The sequence below is a fragment of the Labeo rohita genome, chromosome 7 (assembly GCF_022985175.1).
Source record: "Labeo rohita strain BAU-BD-2019 chromosome 7, IGBB_LRoh.1.0, whole genome shotgun sequence".
Taxonomy (NCBI): domain Eukaryota; kingdom Metazoa; phylum Chordata; class Actinopteri; order Cypriniformes; family Cyprinidae; genus Labeo; species Labeo rohita.
The window spans coordinates 17,209,367-17,231,809 of NC_066875.1; the positions used below are offsets into that span (position 1 = coordinate 17,209,367).

The following is a 22,443-nucleotide window of genomic DNA, read 5'->3' on the forward strand; positions in this document are numbered from 1 at the left end:
AAAACAGTCGTAGATCATCCAGGTAATCACACACAAATTTTTGAAGGGGGTTATGTTAATAATTTCAGGTTTTTTGTCTTGTGGACTTTATGTAAACATCTTCTCTATAAAATATCTTATAAATCTTATACTAATTAAAAAATAACATGCATTTTGTATTATCTCTGTTATTTTGTTATAATTATTCACATTTTCACAGATTCTGCAAGGGGTTCCCAACAATGTCTTTTCTTTTCTTTATTAATTTCCATTTAGAATACTAATTCAGTAGTATAATGATGTTTGTTTTTTGTCTGAAACAAGGGCACTCCAGGAAATCCAGGTCCTAGTGGACAGAAAGGAGATCCTGGACCTCAAGGTGTTCCTGGATTCCCAGGTCAGTTATCCTTCTATAAAAATTAAGGAATCATTTACCAAAATATTAAAATGTCTGTAATTATTTACACATCCTAATATTGTTCAGTCCCGTTTGGTGTTTTTTATTCCATTGTACACAAAAGGAGAATTTTGATCATTCTAAAAATGGCATATGAAGCACAGTGAAAGATTTTATCATTACATTCTGAAATATTTTAAAAATAAAAAAGTATATTTTTGATCAAATAAATTGCTAATATGTATGATTCTTCATAATTATTTTATGTTCCACTCAAAAATAAGAGCATGCATGTCTGGAATACATTAAAGTGAATCTTAAATCAAATGTGTAAATATTTTAAAGTAATAACTCACCCAAAAATGAACATTTTGTTATTAATTACTCACCCTGTCATTCCAAACCTGTGAGACCTTTGTTCATCTTTGTAACACAAAGTAAGCTATTTTTTTTTTATTTGAGAGTTTTCTGACACTCCATAGACAGCAAGGGTCCTACCACGTTCAAGGCCCAGAAAGGTACTGTACCAAGAACATCGACAAAATAGTCCATGTGATATCAGTGGTTCAATGGTAATTTTATGAAACTATAAGTATAATTTTGGTCTGAAAAAAAAAAAAATAAAATAAAAATAACAAACAACAAAATTCTCGTAGCTTCATAAAATTACAGCTGAATCAGTGATGTCACAAAGATTATTTTGTCAATGTTCTTGGTACCTTTCTGGGCCTTGAACTTGGCAGGACCCTTGGTGTCTCTTGGATTTCATCAAGAATATCTTAATATGTGTTACAAAGATGAATCTTACGGGTTTAGAATGACATGAGGGTTAATAATTAATGACAGAATTTTCAGTTTTTGGTCAATTATCCCTTGTTGTGAAGCTTTTTATTTATGAAAGAGTCTTATCCACGTAACCTCTGCATGTTATAGGATCTAAAGGACGGCCTGGTTCTCCTGGATCTCCCGGCAGCCCAGGAGAACGTGGTGATGCTGGAACACCAGGCGTGTAATTTTAAAACCCAGATATTTTTCTCTTTGCAAATCCAATAAAAATGCATCCTCTTAATACTCCTCCTCCATCTGTTGACCACAGGATCTCCTGGTGACCCAGGCTATGCTCCAGAGCCTATTCTTTTGAAGGGGGAGCGTGGTCCACCTGGACCACCTGGTATCCCAGGCGGCAGAGGCCCACCAGGCCCCTTGGGATTGCAGGGTCTTCCGGGTAAGTGGAATCATTTAGCCTATACACAGTGCAGTCAATAAAGATACTATACCTGATACCTGGTCTAGTTTTTTTTCCTAATCATGTCTAATGTCACTTCTACCTTCAGGTTCTCCTGGCGACCCTGGAGACCCAGGTCCAGCGGGACCTCCAGGATTTACCGGCCCACCAGGAAGGAAGGGAGATTCAGGACCAGCTGGACAGCAAGGTAATGTTAAGGTCCAAGACATGGCTTGGTGGGTAGACATGTTGCACAAGACCTACCCGAATTCAAATCCAGCTTGGGTCATTGGTCACTTGGTGCATCTTCACTGTCTTGTCCAATTAAAGGAAAAAGGCCTTTAAAGATTCAAGTAAAATGAAAGAAAGATGATAAAAATATAAAAACTCTTTTTGAAAGACAAAAACTATGAAAATCTATTGACGTTTTCGTCAACGAATAAAAACAAGATGAAAATGTTAGGAAGGGATGATTAGGGTGAGATCCAGTGAGAACGAACAAATCTTCTTCGCTTCCATGTATCAACTTCACAATAACTGCACACAATTATTTACAGGTCCGCGCGGTGCCTCCGGCCCTCCTGGTGCAGAAGGAATTCCAGGCCCTCCAGGTATCGCAGGATCATCGTCTGCCGCGCACGGTTTTCTGATCACACGCCACAGTCAGACCACAGACGTGCCGGTATGTCCTGGTGGTACAAGACTCATCTATGATGGCTACTCTTTACTCTATGTGCAAGGCAACGAGAGGGCGCACGGACAGGACCTGGGTGAGTGGCCCCAAAACGCATAGAGCACACGCATGTAGCATTTTCCTTCTCACAATACATGTATCATAACTTATGTTTTTTTCAAACAAACATTAGGTACGGCTGGTAGTTGTCTACGTCGTTTCAGCACAATGCCTTTCATGTTCTGCAACATCAACAATGTCTGCAACGTCGCTTCCCGCAATGACTACTCCTATTGGCTGTCCACACCACAGCCCATGCCCATGAACATGGAGCCTATCACCGGAGAGAGCATCAAGCCTTTCATCAGTCGGTAAGAGACGGTCCCTTTAACACAGATGATGAGTAGGAGTGGAAACTGTGGTTTGCAAATTTACCTGAATCCATTGCATTACCTGAATCATTTTGTGTGCATGTGCAGGTGCTCTGTGTGCGAAGCTCCAGCCATGGTGATTGCTATACACAGCCAGACCATTCAGGTGCCACTCTGCCCGGACAACTGGGATATGCTCTGGATCGGTTTCTCCTTCATGATGGTATGTACCATATGCACTCTGGGGAGAACTTATTTAGAAATAATTAGTAATATTATTGAACTTTTGTCTGCTAAATCAAAGTCAAAACAACATATAAGAAGACATTTTATCTTGTGACAAGAACCATGAAACTGCTAACCTATTTAGACCAGAAGTTCTCAATTTTTTCAATTCCAAGGCCCCCCATTGTACACAAAAAATACCTGAAGGCCTCTTTGTAGGCTTTCTCTGGTACATCTACTGTAATGACATGACAAAACTTTTTCTATTTAATTTACAGAAACTAGGAGTATCCAAGCATTAAAATGAGTATCTAAATAGTTTTACATGCTGCATGTTCTTCAGGTTTCCCACTATTTTTAACCAGTTTTTTTTTTATTATTTATGACTTTTCCAGTTGTTCATGATTTACTGGATAAGGATTAAAGATAAGAATAAACATATTTCTCCTTATCATTTTTACCAAAAAGCCAAGTTCTGTCATGAAACTCTAGATGGCGCAGGCTGATAGGTCGTTAACGCAAACTGATGATATTCACAGTGTCAAAATACTTGGCACAATCTGATTGGTTTAGGTTGCATACGCAGCTAATGAACTTGCTGCTTTACATTTAAATAGCTGGTTAGCATTCACTAGAGTATTTCGCAGTGCGCTTTCAGAGTTCCTCTGAAACCCTCCACCTCCCCAGCTCCACCTGTATAGATCTGCTATGGGTTATTAGCAGTGATGGGAATAAATAAACGTTATAAATAATGGCGTTATAAATAAACGGCGTTACTGATAGCATTACTTTTTTACGAGTAATCAAACAAATGACTGTTTCCCCCATCACAACGGCATTACCGTTACTGACAATAAAGTGCAGCGTTACTATAGATGAGCTCACTGAAACAGTTTTCATCCAAGTAGGCTCTCTCTCAGCCATAGGACCTGCAAATTTGTGCATTCTTCTTCTGAGGTAAATTGTGGCTTATTTCTCTCAGCACATCTTCTTCCAGAAATGAAAAGTAGCTGAGATGAACTTGATGAATGTTCACGTTTGTTTACAGAGGTTACCTACATGTCTGCGCATCTCACGTGGATGTTTAACATTTAAAAAGCGGAGCCGCTTGTGGGCGTTATTACATTAGAGATAATGAGCTTGGACATGAAAAACTGGAGCTTCCGTTGGTATCATACAAATTACTTTGTCAGACAAAATTTGTTTTCAACGTGACTTCATTTAGTCAAGTAGACATTTCAAGCTATGTATACATATTTTTCTAATGTCTGTAAATTAGGTATTCACTGAGATTCAGGTTGTTTTATTTATTATTTTATTTATTATGTTTATTTTCTTTATTTTACAAAAGTACATTGTTTTGTTGTTATGGTGACAATACACAAATAAAAGTAGACCCTTTGCAGTTTCAAACAATATTTTATTCCTATCTGTGAGATGTTTTTTATGTCCGTGGGTTGAAGTGACCCCAATAATGTGATATTTACCCCCTGGACGGTGTCTCTCACATTGTCCCACAGCAACATTAAAATAGTGTAGATTAGTGTACAATGCTGTATTCATTTAACATATTTAATACTGGAGGCATTTTTTTTTAAAGTAACATAGTAGTTACTTTCCCTGGTAATTTGTTAACCACTTAAATGACTCTCTCTTTTGTGAGCATTTGAGTGGCCTAGAACGCCATCTGCTGTTAACAACTAAGCTCAGAATCGATCCACGACTCGCAATGCATTGATTTATTGTCCCAGCCCTAGTTATTAGATATTAGATGTGTGTGCAGCTGCAATGTGTCTTAAATACTCAGCACTGTATCTGCATATGTATTGGCATGTTCCTCTAGTTGCTTTGCAGCAGCAATAATCTACAACAGCAGCTAATGAACTGAAGTCTCCCAAAGATACAAGTCTTTCTTTACAAGAAAACTCAATTTAAAACCAGAATATATATATAGAATATATTGAAATAAATTAGGTTAAATATTTCAATCGGGTTTCCAATGTTAAGGGTATGTTAATTAACCAACTACATATTTCTTTAATATATAATAACATACACAATAGCAAGCGCTACTAAAATAATACATACATAAATACAATAAATAAATAAAATAATACAAAAAAAAAACAAAAAAAAACTATAGGGTCCTAGAAATGCGGTCCTGAAACTGCAGGAATACCCTTCTCTCGAAAACGGTAAAACTCAACTGTTTAACTCTAGGGGAGTTGGAAAATGAGCCTATTTTCAAAAAAAGTGGAGTGTTCCTTTAAGACTGTGGGAATCCTAGTTCAGTAGTATTGTTGAGGGGGTGAATAAATATAAGAAATATCTTGATTTTTAGTTGTTTTAGCTTATTTTAAACTTTGATTTGTTTTTGTTATCTGATGCTCTCTAGTGAGTCCCAGCCTCTCGATTGAGAAACACTGCTTTAAAACCACTGTGACACCTTTTTTTATGAAACTGCTGAGTTTGCTTGGTTCAGATGCCGTAACCCTGAGAAAACTTCAATAACAACAACAACAGTTTTTGAAAACAATAATGAGGTTGAGCACATAGTGTATAATTAAGCAAGAAAAGCATAGCACATATGATACTGGGTTACATTCCTTAACATTTTTAAAAAATTTGTTAAAATGAAAACAGCGTGATTCCAAAGCAGGGTCGGAAATTAATGAGGGCCTGTGGCAAAAATGCCCCATAAATTCAAGACAAAGCGGAAAAATAAAACAATGCACTATGAAACAATGTATTTCGGCTGCCTTGATTAAAATGAAATGTGAAAATGAATGAAAAGTGTCAATTGAAGGAATTTCATTTATATTCACACTGCATCAGAATACTTTTACACACTGTTTTGTACAGCGTTGAACCTTATAACCAATCAAACATGTTGCTAATGGACCTAGGAATGCATTGGCCAATCAGATGCACTTAGATTAGCCAGCGCTGAAAACGCCGGAGCTGTGTTGATTCCCTCATCGTAACAACACCGTGCAGATACGTAAATAGCTAAAAGATTAATTTTGTAGATTTAGTTATTATAATGAGAGTTTTTGCATAACTTGTGTTAGAGTAGACAAACGTCATTAACCTACATGTTCGTCTTGAAGCCAGAGTTCGATGTGCCCAAAACAAAACGTTTTTATATTGTTTTCTATATCATTATTAATAATCATTATTACAATATAAGGATAATAATCTACAATAATTCATTTAAATAATACATTTTATTAGAATATTGCAGGCCTATGAGCACCTGTTTTTTTGTTTTGTTTTGTTTTTTTTAAAAACATAATATATATTTTAGATATGCTATAATTTTAAACAGTCTGTTTGTTACTGACAACAGTTTAAAATATTGATTAAAGTAATTGGTTAAATGAATAAGTTAAGTATTTGACATTAAAGACAATATAGTATGGTGATTATAATAATAAGGTGATTATAAAAATTGCCCTCACAAATGTAAAAAAAAATGCCCTGGAAATAAATTCCAGGGGGCAAATATTGCCCCTTAATGGAAAAATTCATTTCTGACCCTGATACAAAGATAGAATTTTTAAGAACTGACATATTTTTCTCAGACATCCATGTTGGTTTATGCCTCACATTCGCTGCTGTATCTTGTTCTGTGTAACAGCACACCAGTGCAGGTGCTGAGGGCTCAGGTCAGGCTCTTGCCTCTCCCGGCTCCTGTCTGGAGGAGTTCCGCTCGTCTCCGTTCATCGAGTGCCACGGTCATGGCACCTGCAATTATTACAGCAACTCGTACAGCTTCTGGCTGGCCACTGTGGACAGGAATGAAATGTTCAGGTAATATTTCATTCTTCAAAAACAACAGTTCTTGAAAAGCTGTGCATGTCAGACTGTCTTAAAGCCAAAAGAGTATTTTTCTAACACTTTTCTTTCTCTGCCCAAACAGAAAGCCACAGTCAGAGACACTGAAAGCTGGAAACTTGCAGACCCGTGTGAGCCGCTGTATTGTGTGTATGAAGAGGACGTAACGTAGTGACATTTTTGCAATCCGTTGTTGTTGTTGAGGATCAGCCATCACTTACGACGACTGCGGCCATCATGCTGATTACCAGTGAAGTTTCACTGGTGCAGTATCTTCACATTTAACTCTATGGTGCTACTGTGCGACACAGCAAAAGAAACTGAACAAATAAATGAATTTATTAGTCTTTTTTTTTTTTTTTTTTTAAGAAGTACCTCAAAAGAAACATGCAGATCCAGCAAGGTGCCATGGCAGTTGTGACACAATGTGCATTAGATTTATTTTTTTTAGATTCTTTTCATGTAATATTTTCCTACAAGAATTTTGATGTTGGTACACAATGGTACATTTTTTGGCGAGAAGCGCTCTCTCGCATTTTGCTTTTTTCTTTCGAGTGGAATTGTCTCCATGTTACCAAATCGGCACTTTGAACATCAAAGAGACGAAATGCACTGAAGCGTTACATTAATGGGACTGCTTTTTTTTAAGGCTATCATTCTTCCCCAATCACTTTTTCTTCTTTATTGGTGGTACTAACACTGCTGTATCAGGACTTTTTAGCAATGTGTCATTTATCTCTTTTTGTAAGTAATAAAATGTGTATATTGTGTAAAACACCTTTTTAGCGTAAAACAAAACAGATCTTTTGAATGAATTTCTGGGTTCTTTGTCAGTATGCTCACCACTCACTCCTTTATTCACATATTAGTTCCACATTCATTTACACTGACATTTGTACAAAGAACTTTCTTTAAATGAAACAGTATTTTATAAATATATATATTAAAAAGAAAGTATATATCCAGAAACTTGATTTGGCTGTAGGAGTTTTTTTTTTTACATTTAGTAGTTGTCAGTGCTTTCTTCATAACACATATGCATAAACTTAACTGTTTTTACAGACCTCTCCTCCATTCAGATTTCATTTAACCAGCAAGGACATTTCTGTGAAAACCCATTATATACTAGTGTCATTAATTTGTAAACTTTTCATTGGTTTGTATTTGTTATATTACGCCACAGTGTGGTGTATCACTGTTTCAGATTGGATGACCCACTGTCTGTCAGCAAATGTGAACAGAAACTAAACTGTGGCATATTATATTATAGCTATATAATATATACATAGTTTTTTTAAATGTGCTAACAGAGGTGGTTCATCTCATTTAAAACAGTGAAGATTTTTCACAAGTCATCATGGGGTGCAAAAATGTGTATTTCAAAATCATTCCCCGCTTTTATGTCTAGTATCCAGAAGTTGTTATAAACATGAATGACTGAAATAAAAGAAACAAACTTTGTCTGTGCAAGGTCATTTTTTTTAGAGTGGACTTCTGGTTGTTTTGTTCTGGTTACTTAGGAAAGCATTGGTATATATATGTGTGTGTGTGTGTGTGTGTGTATATATGTATATATGTATATATATATAAATACAAGTTACTGAACACATTTTTAAACAATTACAATAAGGCTTTTTATTAACTAGTAAAACTACACATTATGAACAATTATAGCCTAGTTTAAGCAGTTTTTTACTAGTTAGTATGCTACACTCTCAAGAAAAGTCTATAAAAATAGTCTGCTATGTTAATATGAAGGAATTTTCTGTTTTCTCTTTTACCTGTATTTTAAATTGCGAATTTTAAATTGTGTTTTAGGGTTACTTGCACACTCAAATGCTCATGAAAGAGAGAGTCGTGTAAGTGGTTAAACACTTGCACCTTGGCTTTTATGATCTGAGATAATGTAAACACAGCCAACAATTTTGTAAATTTACAAATAATTTACTCACCCCCTTGTCATCCAAGATGTTCATGTATTTCTTTCTTCAGCCGTAAAGAAATTATGTTTCTTGAGGAAAACATTTCAGGAATGATCTCCATATAGTGTACTATATGGTGCCCATGAGTTTGAACTTCCAAAATGCAGTTTAAATGCAGCTTCAAAGGGCTCTAAACGATCCAAGCCGAGGAAGAAGTGTTTCTCGAAACTAGATCTAGGTCATTTTTTTTTTAATTGACAGTATACATTTTAACCTCAAATGCTCTTGTCTGTTCTTTGCAATGCACGTGCGTGCTCTGTGCAATCCGAGTCAATACAGTCAAAATTGTCCTACATCGCCGATTTATCTTTTTGATAAAGGGTGCTTCATCTTCTTTGCACATTCACTTTGTAAACACTGGAATCGTTTAGAGCCCTTGAAGCTGTATTTAAACTGCATTTTCGAAGTTCAAACTTGGAGGCACCATTGAAGTCCACTATATGGAGATAATTCCTGATATGTTTTCCTCAAAAAACATTTTATGTCTTTTGAGTAAATTATCTGTACATTTTTGTTCTGGAAGTGAACTTCTCCTTTAGTTCACGTAAAGTGTGTACTGCTAGGCTTCTTGGTTTCCTCTTTCTGTGTAATATAGAAAATTGTGTGACTTTTGATCATTTGGGTTGCTAAAAGTTGCCAAATTAATTTTAAAAATAGGTAAATTTGTTCCTAGGTGCTTATGGAAGAAAAAAGTTGCTATATCTAACAACAAAATTGCTAAATGGGCTAAACAGTTTTATGATGGTGGACCACTAGAGGGAGAACTAAGTCACAAAGACTGTAGGGCTGCACCAAACAGCTGTCTTTACCTTGACGGACATTTATGTGAATATATAGTTATTTACATTAATTTTGAGATTCACAGCCACTGTTTTGTTGTGTAGTAATGTATGATGATTCAGTCACAGCATGATGGATGTAAAATTCACTAAAATGAATATGATTTGTTTCCATTTTTATTCTTCCTGTCAATCTCCTTCCCACCTTCCTGCTCTTTCTGATTCTAACAATGTACTTGTTATCCAGGACAGATTGGTTAATGACTAAGCTTTGAGCTTAGGAGAGGTAATTAGGACCTAAATAGTCCATACAAGATCCAGTTGACAAAAGTGTTGATATTTGGCAAGAGCTAAGCTCTCAATAGGATCAGTGAGCAGATGACAGTGACCCCATTGCCACAGGGATAATGGTCTTTGTTCCCGCCAACAACAAGACCAAGGGGCAAAGACCACGCCAAGCTCTTTACAAAAATTACTTAAGTGGTCTAATTCCTTGAAGGAACCAAAACAAGGGTCAACACTGGTTTTAAATGAATAAAGCTTGGCTTGAAAATTCATTGTTCACTACTTGTGCAACTAAATCATTCAGTCAGGCTCTGAAAGTTGGGTCTTTTATTATTAAAAGATGTTTTTTCTTTGTTTTTAACATTGATGGACAATATTAGACAAATAGTTAACTAAATAGTTAACAGTTGCAATATTCATACCTGAAGTTAAGCCATTCAAGTTGGAGATAACCGTACAGTCTGACTTTGGATTAACTTTGACTTTGGATTAAGTTTGTGTCTATAGAATGGTTCAAGGAGTGAGACACGTCAAATCTGTATTTCCAGGTAATTTGCCCTTTAGGGGCATATAGGTTGACCTGCATGGTTTAGGGAATAGCCTTTTGCTTAATGAGCTTTAAAAAGGAACCAGTGCTCATGTCTGTTTTGAAATATGAGCACCCAGTGGCAAATACTACATCCCCCGAGGGTTGGAATTTGGCATAAATGTTCACATGTTGCCACTGAGCTCATGATCCACATGCAGCCTAAGCCCTAATACAACCTACATTTGTGCGAATACTATATAAGCTACTGAAATCAAATGCGCTGCAGGGAGAAACCTCAGCTCCTAATGACGCCTGTCAGAGGAGGATTCCCTTTCTGCACTTTGCAGCCAAGACTACATTTCAGTAATGGTTGTTAGAAGTGCACTGACTCACTCTTCTAAAACTGATCTGTAGTTAAATGAAATTACCTGATTTTACACAAGCACCAGTGTTGTTGCTAATATCAGCACCATAGCTGTAGATAAATGGTTGCAGAAGTTAATTTTGAGTAACTTACATTTTTAAAGGCATTTTTTACAAAAAAAAAAAAAAAACAGTGATCAAAATTCTATAATAGTAACTACTGTAGCACAAAGAAAGATTACAGCTAAATTATTGGAGGGTTACAGCTGTCTGAAATTAGTAGGAAGTGTGGAGGCCCTTGCTTCAAATGGCCACAGGACATCACTAGTTTCTCACACTGCTCTTATGTGACCTTGGTACACTCTTGTTTCACTGTCTTCCATAGTATGGTAATTGCAGAGGGTTTCTTAGCCATAACTTTGCCACCAGGGATTTTCCAGAGACTTTCAGTCGGGTTTAGATCAGGAATCTGGTCCGGCCATTTCATTATTTTAAATTTCATTAATTTTCTTTAAAGGAACTGCTTTACCTGTTTTGCAGTGTGACAGGGGCATGGACTGATTGGGAGATGCTTGCAGGGAAGTAACCGCATGCTAAAGGAGAATCTGATAAACATTTGCATTCACCTGCCATGTAGCTGAATAAGAGGCCCAATTCCTGCTGCAGAAAACATCCCCCAAACTATCCTCCTCCACCTTTCACGGATTTCTTTACGCACTTGGGCTTCGGTCTTTCCTCAGATTGATGGCGAACAAAATGTTTCCCATCAGACCCAAATACATTAAACTTGCTCTCATCACTAAATTGAACTTTGGACCAGTTCTCCTCTCTCTACACAACATGCTCCTCAGCAATGTTGAGCTTAGCCTTTTGATTCTTTCTGCTGATGAGAAGCTTCAATTCCAGCTGCAGTGTTGAACCGATTCCATACTGACAGTCTCTGCTTTATCCTGTCTTCTCGTGCATTTGTCTTACATGGACGACCATCCTTTTTGGGGGACTTGAATGAATTAGCCTCATTGTAAACCTGCAATATTCGAGAAATCAGATTTGGAATGATCATCTTCTCTTGCAGTGGCCAAACCATCTGGATAACCCACAGCCGCAGGATTTCAGTCATCTTAGAGCAGCCCGCCATCTTGCAATCGTAGTGAAAGTTGGAGGAATGCTGCCAGTTGAATTAATTAGTTTGTCAAATAATTAAGGAAATTATCACCAGGTGCCAGATTAGCACCTATAACTTGGAAGTATCTGTAAGTGTTCTCTTTTTCGAAGTTTTTTACACTGTGCTTCAGAATACAATTAATTTATGAAATATGCTTTAAAAATTGCCCTTCTACTTAAAATAGGACTAAGCAGTGACCTTGAAATGTAGTAAATTGTAGGTTGTTCTCTAATTTTGATCTCCATTTTAAATGTACACAATATCTTTATGGAACATGATCTTTTCTTAATATCCTAATGATTTTGGCATAAAAGAAAAATCATTTTGACCCATACAATGTATTTTGGCTATTGCTACAAATATACCTGTGCTACTTAAGACTGGCTTTGTGGTCCAGGGTCAGTTGAGTCTCAGTGGCCTCATGGGATAGTAAAGTGTCCATTGGATGCACTGTTCAGAATGACAGAAATAGTAGGTCATCCGGGTACCTTTGCCTACTGTTTTATGCATACTGTCAACTCTGACATATTACTCATGCAGTATATTTAGAAATGTTTGGATGCAGCCATGGTGGTTTGTTTCTCAATGAATCAGTGTTTTTTAATGAACTGATTGAGTGATTCAATGACTCATAATCACTTCTCGCCACCTATTAATTAGTCTGCCTGGACACTAAAATGGAAAGTAAACATTTCCCTTTTTATTATATTTAGTTCAGCCTTTAAAAAAAGGATCTTATATGATGACATTAGGTTCAACCATGATATCTGGACCTGACATTTCACATCAAATGATACCAATGTGCGCTGCTGCCAATGAAAGTGCAAGGTGTCAGACAGTGTATAGTGGATTGATTCTGTACATTAGCAAGCAGTGCCAAAAAGCTTACAATTAAATACTGAAAATCCAATTAAGGGCGTCATTATGGAGGAACGACAACACTGCGTGACATGATCACTGTGTGTAGAAGGACAGTACCACTCCCCAGAGATTATTATATGTGTAATAGATTTCTGTAGTGGTTTGAGGCCTTTAAGGAGATAATAGTTTCCCAGTTTAAGTGCCTTACTACATGCTCATGGACAGATAAGCTGAGTTTCTGGGAAAGAAGTCAACCCCCCACTTGAAAACTTCACTTGTAGTGGTCAGTTATCCACTTGGATTTCCCCAAGCTACTTACTGACACTGCTTACTGGCATCAGCACGCTGGGGGAAGGTGGGGGGTTATGGTGTTATGGTGTGCACCCAGTGACGCACACATGTGTGTGCTTGTCTTTTTTTATCAGATGCAGACTGAAGTCCATGAAGTTAAACTTAAGTTCATAAAATGTAGAAAAAACTTGCAAATCTTCATGTATCAGTTACCATTTTCACAATGAACTTTTATCTTTTAATAGACATTGTCTAGAGTTTATTTGTCAGTTGTATGGCTGATCATTTCCTAAACTGGCCTAGTTTTGTTTTTAATATACTTGTGCTATAGGTTCACTTTATTTTTAAATGTCATTTGGTCTGCTGGAGATACCACAATATCAAATGTTGTGATTCAGAGCCCAGTTGAGATGGTGCACAGACTTGGCAATGGCAAGAAAATGCAGCACTCTTTGAAGGTTAGTGCATATGCCATCTTATTTGGCATGTTCTTCTATTATTTAAAAGAGTAGTTCACTCAAGAATTAAAATTTCCTGATAATTTACTCACTCCCATCTTGTCAAGATGTTCATGTCTTTCTTTCTTCCATTCCAGGATTTTTCTCCATATAGTGGATTTCAATGGGGATCAACAGGTTGAAGGTTCAAACTGCAGTTTCAATGCAGCTTCAAAGGGCTCTACACGATTTCAGCCGAGGAATAAGGGTCTTATTCAGCGAAGCAATGGGTCATTTTCTTAAAAAAAACCCACAAATGTATATACTTTTTAACCACAAATACTTCTGCGTCCATAACTTTAGCATTACATAATCACGTTGAAAAGGTCACGCATAACGTAAGTGGAAGTACCGACCCGGTGTTTACAAAACAAACACTCAACGGCCTTTACAAAAAAAAAAAGGTAAAACAATAATGTCAGATATTTTTGAAATTGGAATTGGTTTTTCACCCTACTTGAGTTGAATGACAAAAAACAACGACGAAAATCTATTGACATTTTCGTCACAAATAAAAACGACACAAATTTGATTGGACGATTTGGCAAGTGATTCATTCAGAACCAATCTGCTGCATAGGTAGGAGGTTAGTTCCCTGGTGAAAAAACCAGCATATGCTGGTAGGTATGTTTTGATGCTGGTTTAAGCTGGTCCTTTGCTGGTTTATGCTGGTCCTTTGCTGGTTCATGCTGGTCCTTGACCAGCAACATGACCAGCAAAAACCAGCAAAGGACCAGCTTAAACCAGCATCAAAACCTACTTAACCAGCATTCCAGCATCAAAACATACCTACCAGCATATGCTGGTTTTTTCACCAGGGTTGCTTACATTTGAACTGTATCATAGCCTATTGATCTTATCTGGTGGGACATAAACTAACATACACTTGCTGCAAGTCTCATAAAACATCCAAAAATGTCAATATCTGCAAAAACTTGAAAGAGAACTCAGTAAGGTGTTTCTGAGTGAACTTTCAGGGAAGCATACAAGCAAAAAAAGCACGTCTCACACAGTGCAGGAGTACTCTTTTGTGTTGCATAAAAGGAGAAATACACACAAATGATGTCTAATTGTCATTTCAACGAGTGTTCACGTAAACAGTCAATTACGTCGTAAGTGAACGTAAACTATAGGGAGAACACTGGACGTGTGTCAGTACATTGGATCCGTACATTCGATTTTAAAGGGAAAGCAGCCTAATTTAGTTTCTTTTGTCTGAGTCACTGATGTTAATCAAGCAACAAGAGAAAGACAGAAAATCACTCACTGCTCTTGGCTGAATCACTTTAGTAGCCCTAATAAAGATTAATCTAAATTTTTTTTATAAATACATATGTCTGGTTAAAAGAAAGAAGAATATGATAAACAAGTATAAAGAACGCATTAATTATAGCCTATATAACCATTGGTATTTCATTGAAAAGAAGATCATGTTTTTGTTCTATGAGAAGTGGTTTTATTTAATTTTATATAAAGGCATGTTGTGTGTCACTGCAGGTAAATTGGTGTCTGTCATGATAAAACCTTAAAGCGGTCATCGGATGCAAACTTCACCTTTACATGTTGTTTGAACATTAATGTGTGTTGGCAGTGCATGTACACATGTACCCTGTAATGATAAAAATTTTTGGTTTTTAATTAATAGGCCGCTCCCACGATAGTTGATTGACATGAGCGTCTTACCTCAGATCAGCTGTAACAGTCCGACCTCCATTGTTTTCGATTCCGGAGCAGGGATGTAAGTTAGACTAGAATTGATCGATTGAGGTGTTGTGTTGCTGGATGTAAGTGATCCAGCTTCACCTACAGCAGAAGTGGGTATAAGGATTTTTTATGAATCTCTGCAATCACCTTTCCTAATAACGTGCTAGTTAGCAAGTTTCTCGGCTAAACGGCTAAAGTAAACAATATCTCAGAGCACAGCTTGTCACTCCACAGAGAGAAGAGAGGGGCGGGGCGAGCAGAGCTCATTTAAAGGAACAGTCCCTCAGAATGGGATGATTTTTGCAGAACTCATTTTGACGAGGTTAAAAGGGTGTTGTTTTACACAACCATTGAGAATTTTTAACCAAAGTATATTAGAGACTTTTCATTAAGACCCTAAAGATTCATATCACCTTGCGGAAAATAGGCATCCAATGACCCCTTTAATATAAAACCAATAACAAAACTATATGAGTTTAGAAATTTTAGAGAAATGCTTCATAAATGCATTATACAGTAACTGAACCCATTAGATTTTAGCTGACTAAATTTACTCTAGATTTAGTAGACAAAAATATTATATTTAGTCATCTAAAGCTAGACTAAAACTAAAACAATTCAGATGACAAACTGAATGGCATTTTAGTCAAAAGATGATGACCAAAACTGAATCAAAATTAACACTGTGCCCTACTTAACCTTTCTGAACCAAAGTACGCAGACGAAGAATTAGCCACGTGTAACCTTTCCATTGTGATTAATGTGTGAAATCATAGACATGTATAGCAGAGCTAGTGCAAGACAAGAATTTGTAGTTTAAAAAGTATATACATTTTAATTTTTTAAAGGAAACGACAGAACGTTTCGCTAGATAAGACCCTTATTCCTCGGCTGGGATCGTGTAAAGCCCTTTGAAGCTCCATTGAAATGGCAATTTGGACCTTCAACCCGCTGATCCCCATTATATGGAGAAAAATCCTGGAATGTTTCCTTCAAAAATCTTAATTTCTGTTCAACTGAAGAAAGACGTGAACATTTTGGATGACATGGGGGTGAGTAAATTATCAGGAAATTTTTATTCTGTAAGTGAACTAATCCTTAGCGTTTGTGGTCTCTATCAGTGCCTCTCACTGCAGGGCCACAGGATGACGTAAAATACATATAACTGGTAAAAACAAAAACTATCAAGATGCAAGCTGAGATGTACATTTCTGTTATATCCTCAATTTTTTTTTTTTTTTTTAATTGAAGAATATACAGAAGTAGAAAGTTAAATATTCTGGGGGAAAAAATAAGCAGTGTCTCATAATTACATCAGAAATAGAAGGAAAATAGGTGAGCCTTAACTGCCTTTGAATGTTAGATTACTGAGTCATCTTATTATAGTAAATCATTACAAACAATGGCAAAGTCTCTTTCTGTCTCCACTATTAGCACTGCCAAATATGTACATGTCATGTTTACACAAGTTGTAGTGAGAAAGAAGGGTCACTGGATGTCACTGCCCTGAATCTGTTTTCCGAAGCAAACATCAAAGTTCAACAACGGTGGAGACAAAAAACAAGACATCAGTCTGCTCTTATTCAATCACAAACATAAACACAGATAACAAAAACAAATGACACTGAAACCTGTTACAGGAACTTTTTTATTGCAATAGCTCTATTGAAAGAAAAAAAAAAAAAAAAAAAAGATAAATACAAACACTAAGCAATGCTCAAATGATTTGCCTGCTATCACTCGCTTTTTCCCGCCAGAGAAAAAAGGAAATGTCAATTAACTGCAGGAAAAAAATAAATCTAAGCATCAGTATGTACACATGGACACAACCATAGAAAGTTTTCCTTTTTGTATTTTCTTTCAGACTTCATCTGAAGAACTGACCGCCACACCTGAACTTTGCTGTATGTCAAGCTCAGACTTCAAAAACAATAGCGAACAGAACACAGGTGTACCAAAACATACTAATGAGGTGTGACAAACACTGGCAAGAGGATGCACAAACGTCCCATCTCCGATTCTGAAATGATGCCAAATAAAAGAATTGCCTTTCAAAAAACAAAAATCATCTGAGCTATTAAAAAAAAGGGGGAGAAAACATATTAATGCTGTACCACTGCACATCTGTACTCTATGTAATCACTTGAATCAAGTTCCAAATAAAATTTAACTTCATAAAAGATCAATTCAATGAAAATCATGGCAAAAAGCAGTCAGCTTGATCATATACATTAGCAAAAGGCTGATATCAAATACATTTATGTAGAGTTCAACAATTTGGCTGATTTAAAGCTTTTATGTATGACAAGAATTTGTTTGTGTGATTCTTCCAGGTCAGTCTCACAGTTACAAACGTTAACATTAGCCAAAAAAATATTCTGTACCCTTTTTTATATCACATTGAGGCAATCTGGGTCTTAGATATAGTTGGGTAAAACCTTTTCACAGAACCACAGCTGGGCTGTAATGGCCAATCTGTGCTTGTTAAGACTTGCTTTGGTAATTCCACAAGGAATGGATCCTTTTACTAGACAACAAAGTTCAATTTCGTACCACTGACAGCATACCGATGAAGACTGTACCATACAGTGTTTTTGCATTTTCTGTCACAATGTTTCACATTTGATTTTGACTCTTAAAACAATGCTCAGTAAAAGGGAAACATAAAAACAAAATATAAATGAGAGCTGTTTATGTAACCAAGACAAATGAACCTAAAGCTGCAGATTGAGTTGTGTGCATATCACTCCTTTCAAAAAAAAAAAAAAAAAAAAAAAAAAATACTAGAGAACAAACGCAGAAAACAGTTAATGGACCTCCACGTCCTGAAAGTACAGCCTGATCGAAGCAGGACATACCACAATACTGAGAGAAGAGAGTCGTGGAACAAAAGAGCAGCTGATTGGTAATACTAAAATATTAAATAGAATTAATTATAAATAAAATATTCATGAAATGTTGTGACTTTTTATGTTGCTGATTGAAGGAGACCCTTCGATCTTGCCAACAGCATGCATAATGATTTACACAGACAGAATTGGGCTTTTGTACCTTGGTATTGTGCTGTTTGTTCCCACAAAGTTGCAGAAGGGCTCCACTTACAGTTTATTTATTGTGGGTACCAAAACGTAACTAGAGAACGAATTTATATTTATTTGGATGATATAAATCATCAACTCTGTGCTCATCCTAGTGGCATTTCAGCAACTGCAGCAGATTTCATCTGGGGAGTCCCAGAATAGACCCTTCCTCTTTTCCTGCACCCCCACTCCTTCCACCCTCTCTCTTGGCAAAGCGAAGGAGATGCTGGTCAAAAATTAGTACGGGACGACATACGAAAAGCCTATGTTTGGGCCGCGCCACATGCCAAGAAGGCACCGCGAAGAACACCTGGGGCCCTGCGCGGGGTAAAGCAGACTGAAACATCATGACTAGCCTGACACTCACAGATACCGAAGAACAGTGTTGATAGTACAAACGAGGAGGTTTCTACGGTCCAAAACTGAAGATGTGCGTGGAACATTAAGTGAGGACCAAACAGAGACGGACAGTCGTAAAAAAAAAAAAAAAAAAAAAAAAAAAAAAAAAAAAAAAAGACACTACTGCTGTACAGTCACATCCCGTACCAATATACGCTCTCTCTGTTAAGCCAACGGTAAACATAAATACTAAAATCTGTAATTGCACCTGAAATCTTTCTGGGAAATAAATACAATTTGTACATACGCGTGATGCTTGTAAACAGCATGCACCTGCCCAAACCAGACTTTTGGATTATGGTGTCTTCATAAGATGAACCTCCCTTTTAATGCAGCGAATAAAATCACAATAAAGCACTGAACTCATACAGGACAGAACGTATGGATCCGCTCCGAGACAGCACGGGAACAAATAAAAATAACCATAAAAGTCGTTAAAACAAAACTCAGGATCCTTTTGTTGTGCCGCAGGGCTGTGTGCTAGGGCTCTCACGTTTTCCGGCATCTCCGCAGGAGCTTGATGGGACTGTCCTTAGTCTGTAGTGAGAGAGAGAGAGGGGGAAAAAAAAAAAAAAAAAAAAAAAGAGAGATTGGATTAACCCATGAACCAAGTGAAGAATTCATCTTATCACTCAGCGTATTGATAGTTCAGTCACATGCCACTACAGAAGTTATAAAAGGCTAGCTCACCCGAAAATTGTAAAAATCCCATTTGCTCATTTTGGAAACACAAATGAGGATACTATTATTTGAAACCTGAAACATTTCATTAAAAGTCCATTCCAGCATTGAGGTTCAAGGTCCAAATTGCAGTTCCAAAGCAGCTTCAAAGGGCTCTACATGATGCCAGCCGAGAAATAAGGGTCTTATCTAGCGAAACGATCTGTCATTTTCTAAGTTTACATACACCTTGCAGAATCTGCAAAATGTTGCATTAAGAGCCGAGGGTGTAAACTTTTGAACAGAATTAAGATGTGTACATTTTTCTTATTTTGCCTAAATATCATATTTTTTCATTTAGTACTGCCATTCAAAAGCTACAGAAGATACTTACATGTTTCCCAGAAAGACAAAATAAGTTACATTTACCCTGATCTTTAAATTCAAAAAGTTTTCACCCCCCCGGCTTAATGTATTGCATTTCCTTCTGAATAGTTGCATATGAATCCATTTGTGTGAAAAGATGGATCTCAAAATCATACAGTCACTGTAAGGGTTAAAACGTTCAAAATATATATATATAGATATATATATATATATATATATATATATATATATATATATATATATATATATATATATATATATATATATATATATATATATAGAGAGAGAGAGAGAGAGATAGATAGATAGATAGATAGATAGATAGATAGAGAGAGAGAGAGAGAGAGAGAGAGAATTTATGGGACCTGAATGATTTTTCTGAAGAACAGCAGGCAGTTTAACTGTTCAGGACAAACAAGGGACTCATGAACAACTATCACTAAATTACTATTCAGGTAACAAAACAGTGAGAATCAAGTGTATGTAAACTTTTGAATGGGGTAATTTTTATAAATTCAATTATTATTTTCTTTTGTTGACTATATATAAATTGAAACTGCAATTTGGACCCTCAACCTGTTGATCCCCATTGAATTCCACTATATGGAGAAAAATCCTGGAATGTTTTCTTCAAAAACCTTAATTTCTTTTCAAATGAAAAAAGAAAGACATGAACATCTTGTATGACATAGGGGTGAGTAAATTACTATCCTGGAAGTGAACTAATCCTTTAAATTGCTCAATGCATATGGATTTCTTTCATAAAGTTCTAATAGAATGGACTTCAAATGGACAGACCTCACTTAGATCTCATTAAAAATATCTTCCTTTAGAGTTTAAAGCTGAACTACAGTCTTATAGGTATCATAATGATACATGACTATTTTTTACTTTCCTTGACCCAATCTTACCATGTCCTACCTGTCCCATCTAAGGATAACATCACATGCCCTTCACCTGTCATGCCCCTCTCTATCCCCTTACACCTCTGGTGGGCAGTGGGGTTGTACGGTGGCCTGCTTTGACCCTGGTGCACAGAAGCAGCGCCTTTTAATAAAGGGCTTTGTCTGACCTAACAATGGCGGTGGGGGCACAATGCTGCCGCTTTCAGAGCTCTCCGCACAGCGGCGTCTGGAGCGGCAGGAATGCTGCTAGTTCATTGTTCAACTGAAGGCCAGGTTCCGATGTTGTACCAAAGGTCCCAGAGTTCCTCCTGGCCTTGGTGCCATCATTACCTCACAGCAACAACCACACCCTCAGTTTAGCAAGAGAGATGCCATTAACAACCCCATGTACTAGAGTCAGCACGGGTGTCATCTTCTGTATTTTACGAGTCTTCAAGTTTGGCTCAAGACAGAAAAGAAGTTGCCATCTCTCCTTCTGCTCTCACACAAAGCAACCCAAGATTAAAGTAACCAGTTTCAGAAGTTTAACAATGTCCACTTTAGGTTGGGCAGATGTTACATATTAACCACCGTAGAATCCAACACGTAAAAACCAATATCCAATATAGACACGACAAAAAGTTTTGTCTGCTGGCCAGTTCTGGTTTTTACTTGCCTTGCCAACATTTGCACTGCCCCGAATGCTAAAAAGTGAGGAAAGTACTACTCAAAGAAAAAAAAAAAAAATCCTCCTCAAACTAGTAGTTAGCCCTACAACTGTGCACATACAAGCAAACAAAGGTGACCATTTTTAGACTCTGCATATCCAGTTTTGGTCAGTGATTTGTTATATATTAACCACCTTCATGGAATCAAAGAGATCCGATCCAGCCATCCTCTGCCCTAAAAAAGTGAATGGCAGCACAAGACCATCTGCGTCACTGCATGGACACCAAACTCCATGTGCGTCACCACACACACCACTCACACATCACAAGCATGTCATAGTGCCATGCCACAGCAGGTCGCCGCTATAAGTGGGACAATGACCAAACAACTGCTGCCTCCCGTTCATTCCCGGCCTATTTTAGGAGCTGTTCTGCCAGCCTACGACAGTGGGATTGCCCCTGACCCCACGGGAGTCTCTTCTTTCACTAGTAGATAAACTTACAAAAGGTGGCACCAACTCCTACAGACGTCATTGGTCCAGTAAAATGGTGTTGGCACGGGGAGCCGATTCGTGTCATTAAGCTCACCTTTGGGGCAGCAGGGCGCTCACTTTCATCATGACGAAAGGAGAATCCTGAAGACAACAATTTGCTTATCAAGTGAGTGGAAGGGTGGCTAAATAAGGTCACATAAGGCTACAGCAAATGTTGCATGTTCTGCTCGACAGACTTAAAAAGTCTGCACTCAAAGTTGATGTGGATGGTTTTAAATAGGCGTCTAGAGTCCCAACTACTTCTGTATTGTACCTTTACTGCTGTGTTTATTTCTCCTTATCTTTCTGACCTATCTTTTTGTTCTCTACATGATACAAAATGTCACATCCACAGCTCATCATTACTAAGTAGGGATGTAATGATCTCACAATAATCTCACAATACAATAACATCACGATTTGAAGTCCACAATACAATATTTATTGCGATATTAAAAAAAAAAAAAAAAAAAAAAAAAAAAAAAAAAAAAAAAAACACATTTGAAAAAATTTATAATTTAGTTCATTTTAAAGTTAAATTATTCTAATGTACTTAAAAAAGTTCTAAATAAGAGCTCCAACCCAAGTTCTTAACCAAGAAATTTAAGTCAGAAAATTAGGCCATTAACTACTTAAGTTTATGTTGTTCCAAAATCCGTAAGACCTTTG

General features: G+C 36.9%; 2 protein-coding genes across 3 annotated transcripts in view; one reads left to right on the plus strand and one right to left on the minus strand.

Moving 5' to 3' along the window:
* The window catches only part of col4a5 (collagen, type IV, alpha 5 (Alport syndrome)), a 46,504-nt gene extending 39,434 nt beyond the window's left edge, over positions 1 to 7,070 (plus strand). Inside the window, exons 41-49 of the mRNA XM_051116003.1 lie at positions 304 to 376; positions 1,310 to 1,381; positions 1,473 to 1,601; positions 1,711 to 1,809; positions 2,159 to 2,371; positions 2,468 to 2,645; positions 2,754 to 2,868; positions 6,511 to 6,683; positions 6,793 to 7,070. Of these exons, the coding sequence (XP_050971960.1) occupies positions 304 to 376; positions 1,310 to 1,381; positions 1,473 to 1,601; positions 1,711 to 1,809; positions 2,159 to 2,371; positions 2,468 to 2,645; positions 2,754 to 2,868; positions 6,511 to 6,683; positions 6,793 to 6,874 (1,134 nt within the window). The 3' untranslated portion in view covers positions 6,875 to 7,070. The remainder of the gene's footprint in view (positions 1 to 303; positions 377 to 1,309; positions 1,382 to 1,472; positions 1,602 to 1,710; positions 1,810 to 2,158; positions 2,372 to 2,467; positions 2,646 to 2,753; positions 2,869 to 6,510; positions 6,684 to 6,792) is intronic.
* Positions 6,554 to 22,443, minus strand: part of LOC127168883 (insulin receptor substrate 2-B) — a 34,769-nt gene continuing 18,879 nt past the window's right edge. The window contains exon 2 of one of the 2 annotated variants that reach the window (XM_051116004.1): positions 6,554 to 6,658. In XM_051116004.1, the coding sequence (XP_050971961.1) occupies positions 6,627 to 6,658 (32 nt within the window). In that variant the 3' untranslated portion in view covers positions 6,554 to 6,626. Of the gene's footprint in view, positions 6,659 to 17,919; positions 19,180 to 22,443 lie in introns of those variants that run through there. The other variant, XM_051116005.1, reaches the window with a different exon arrangement.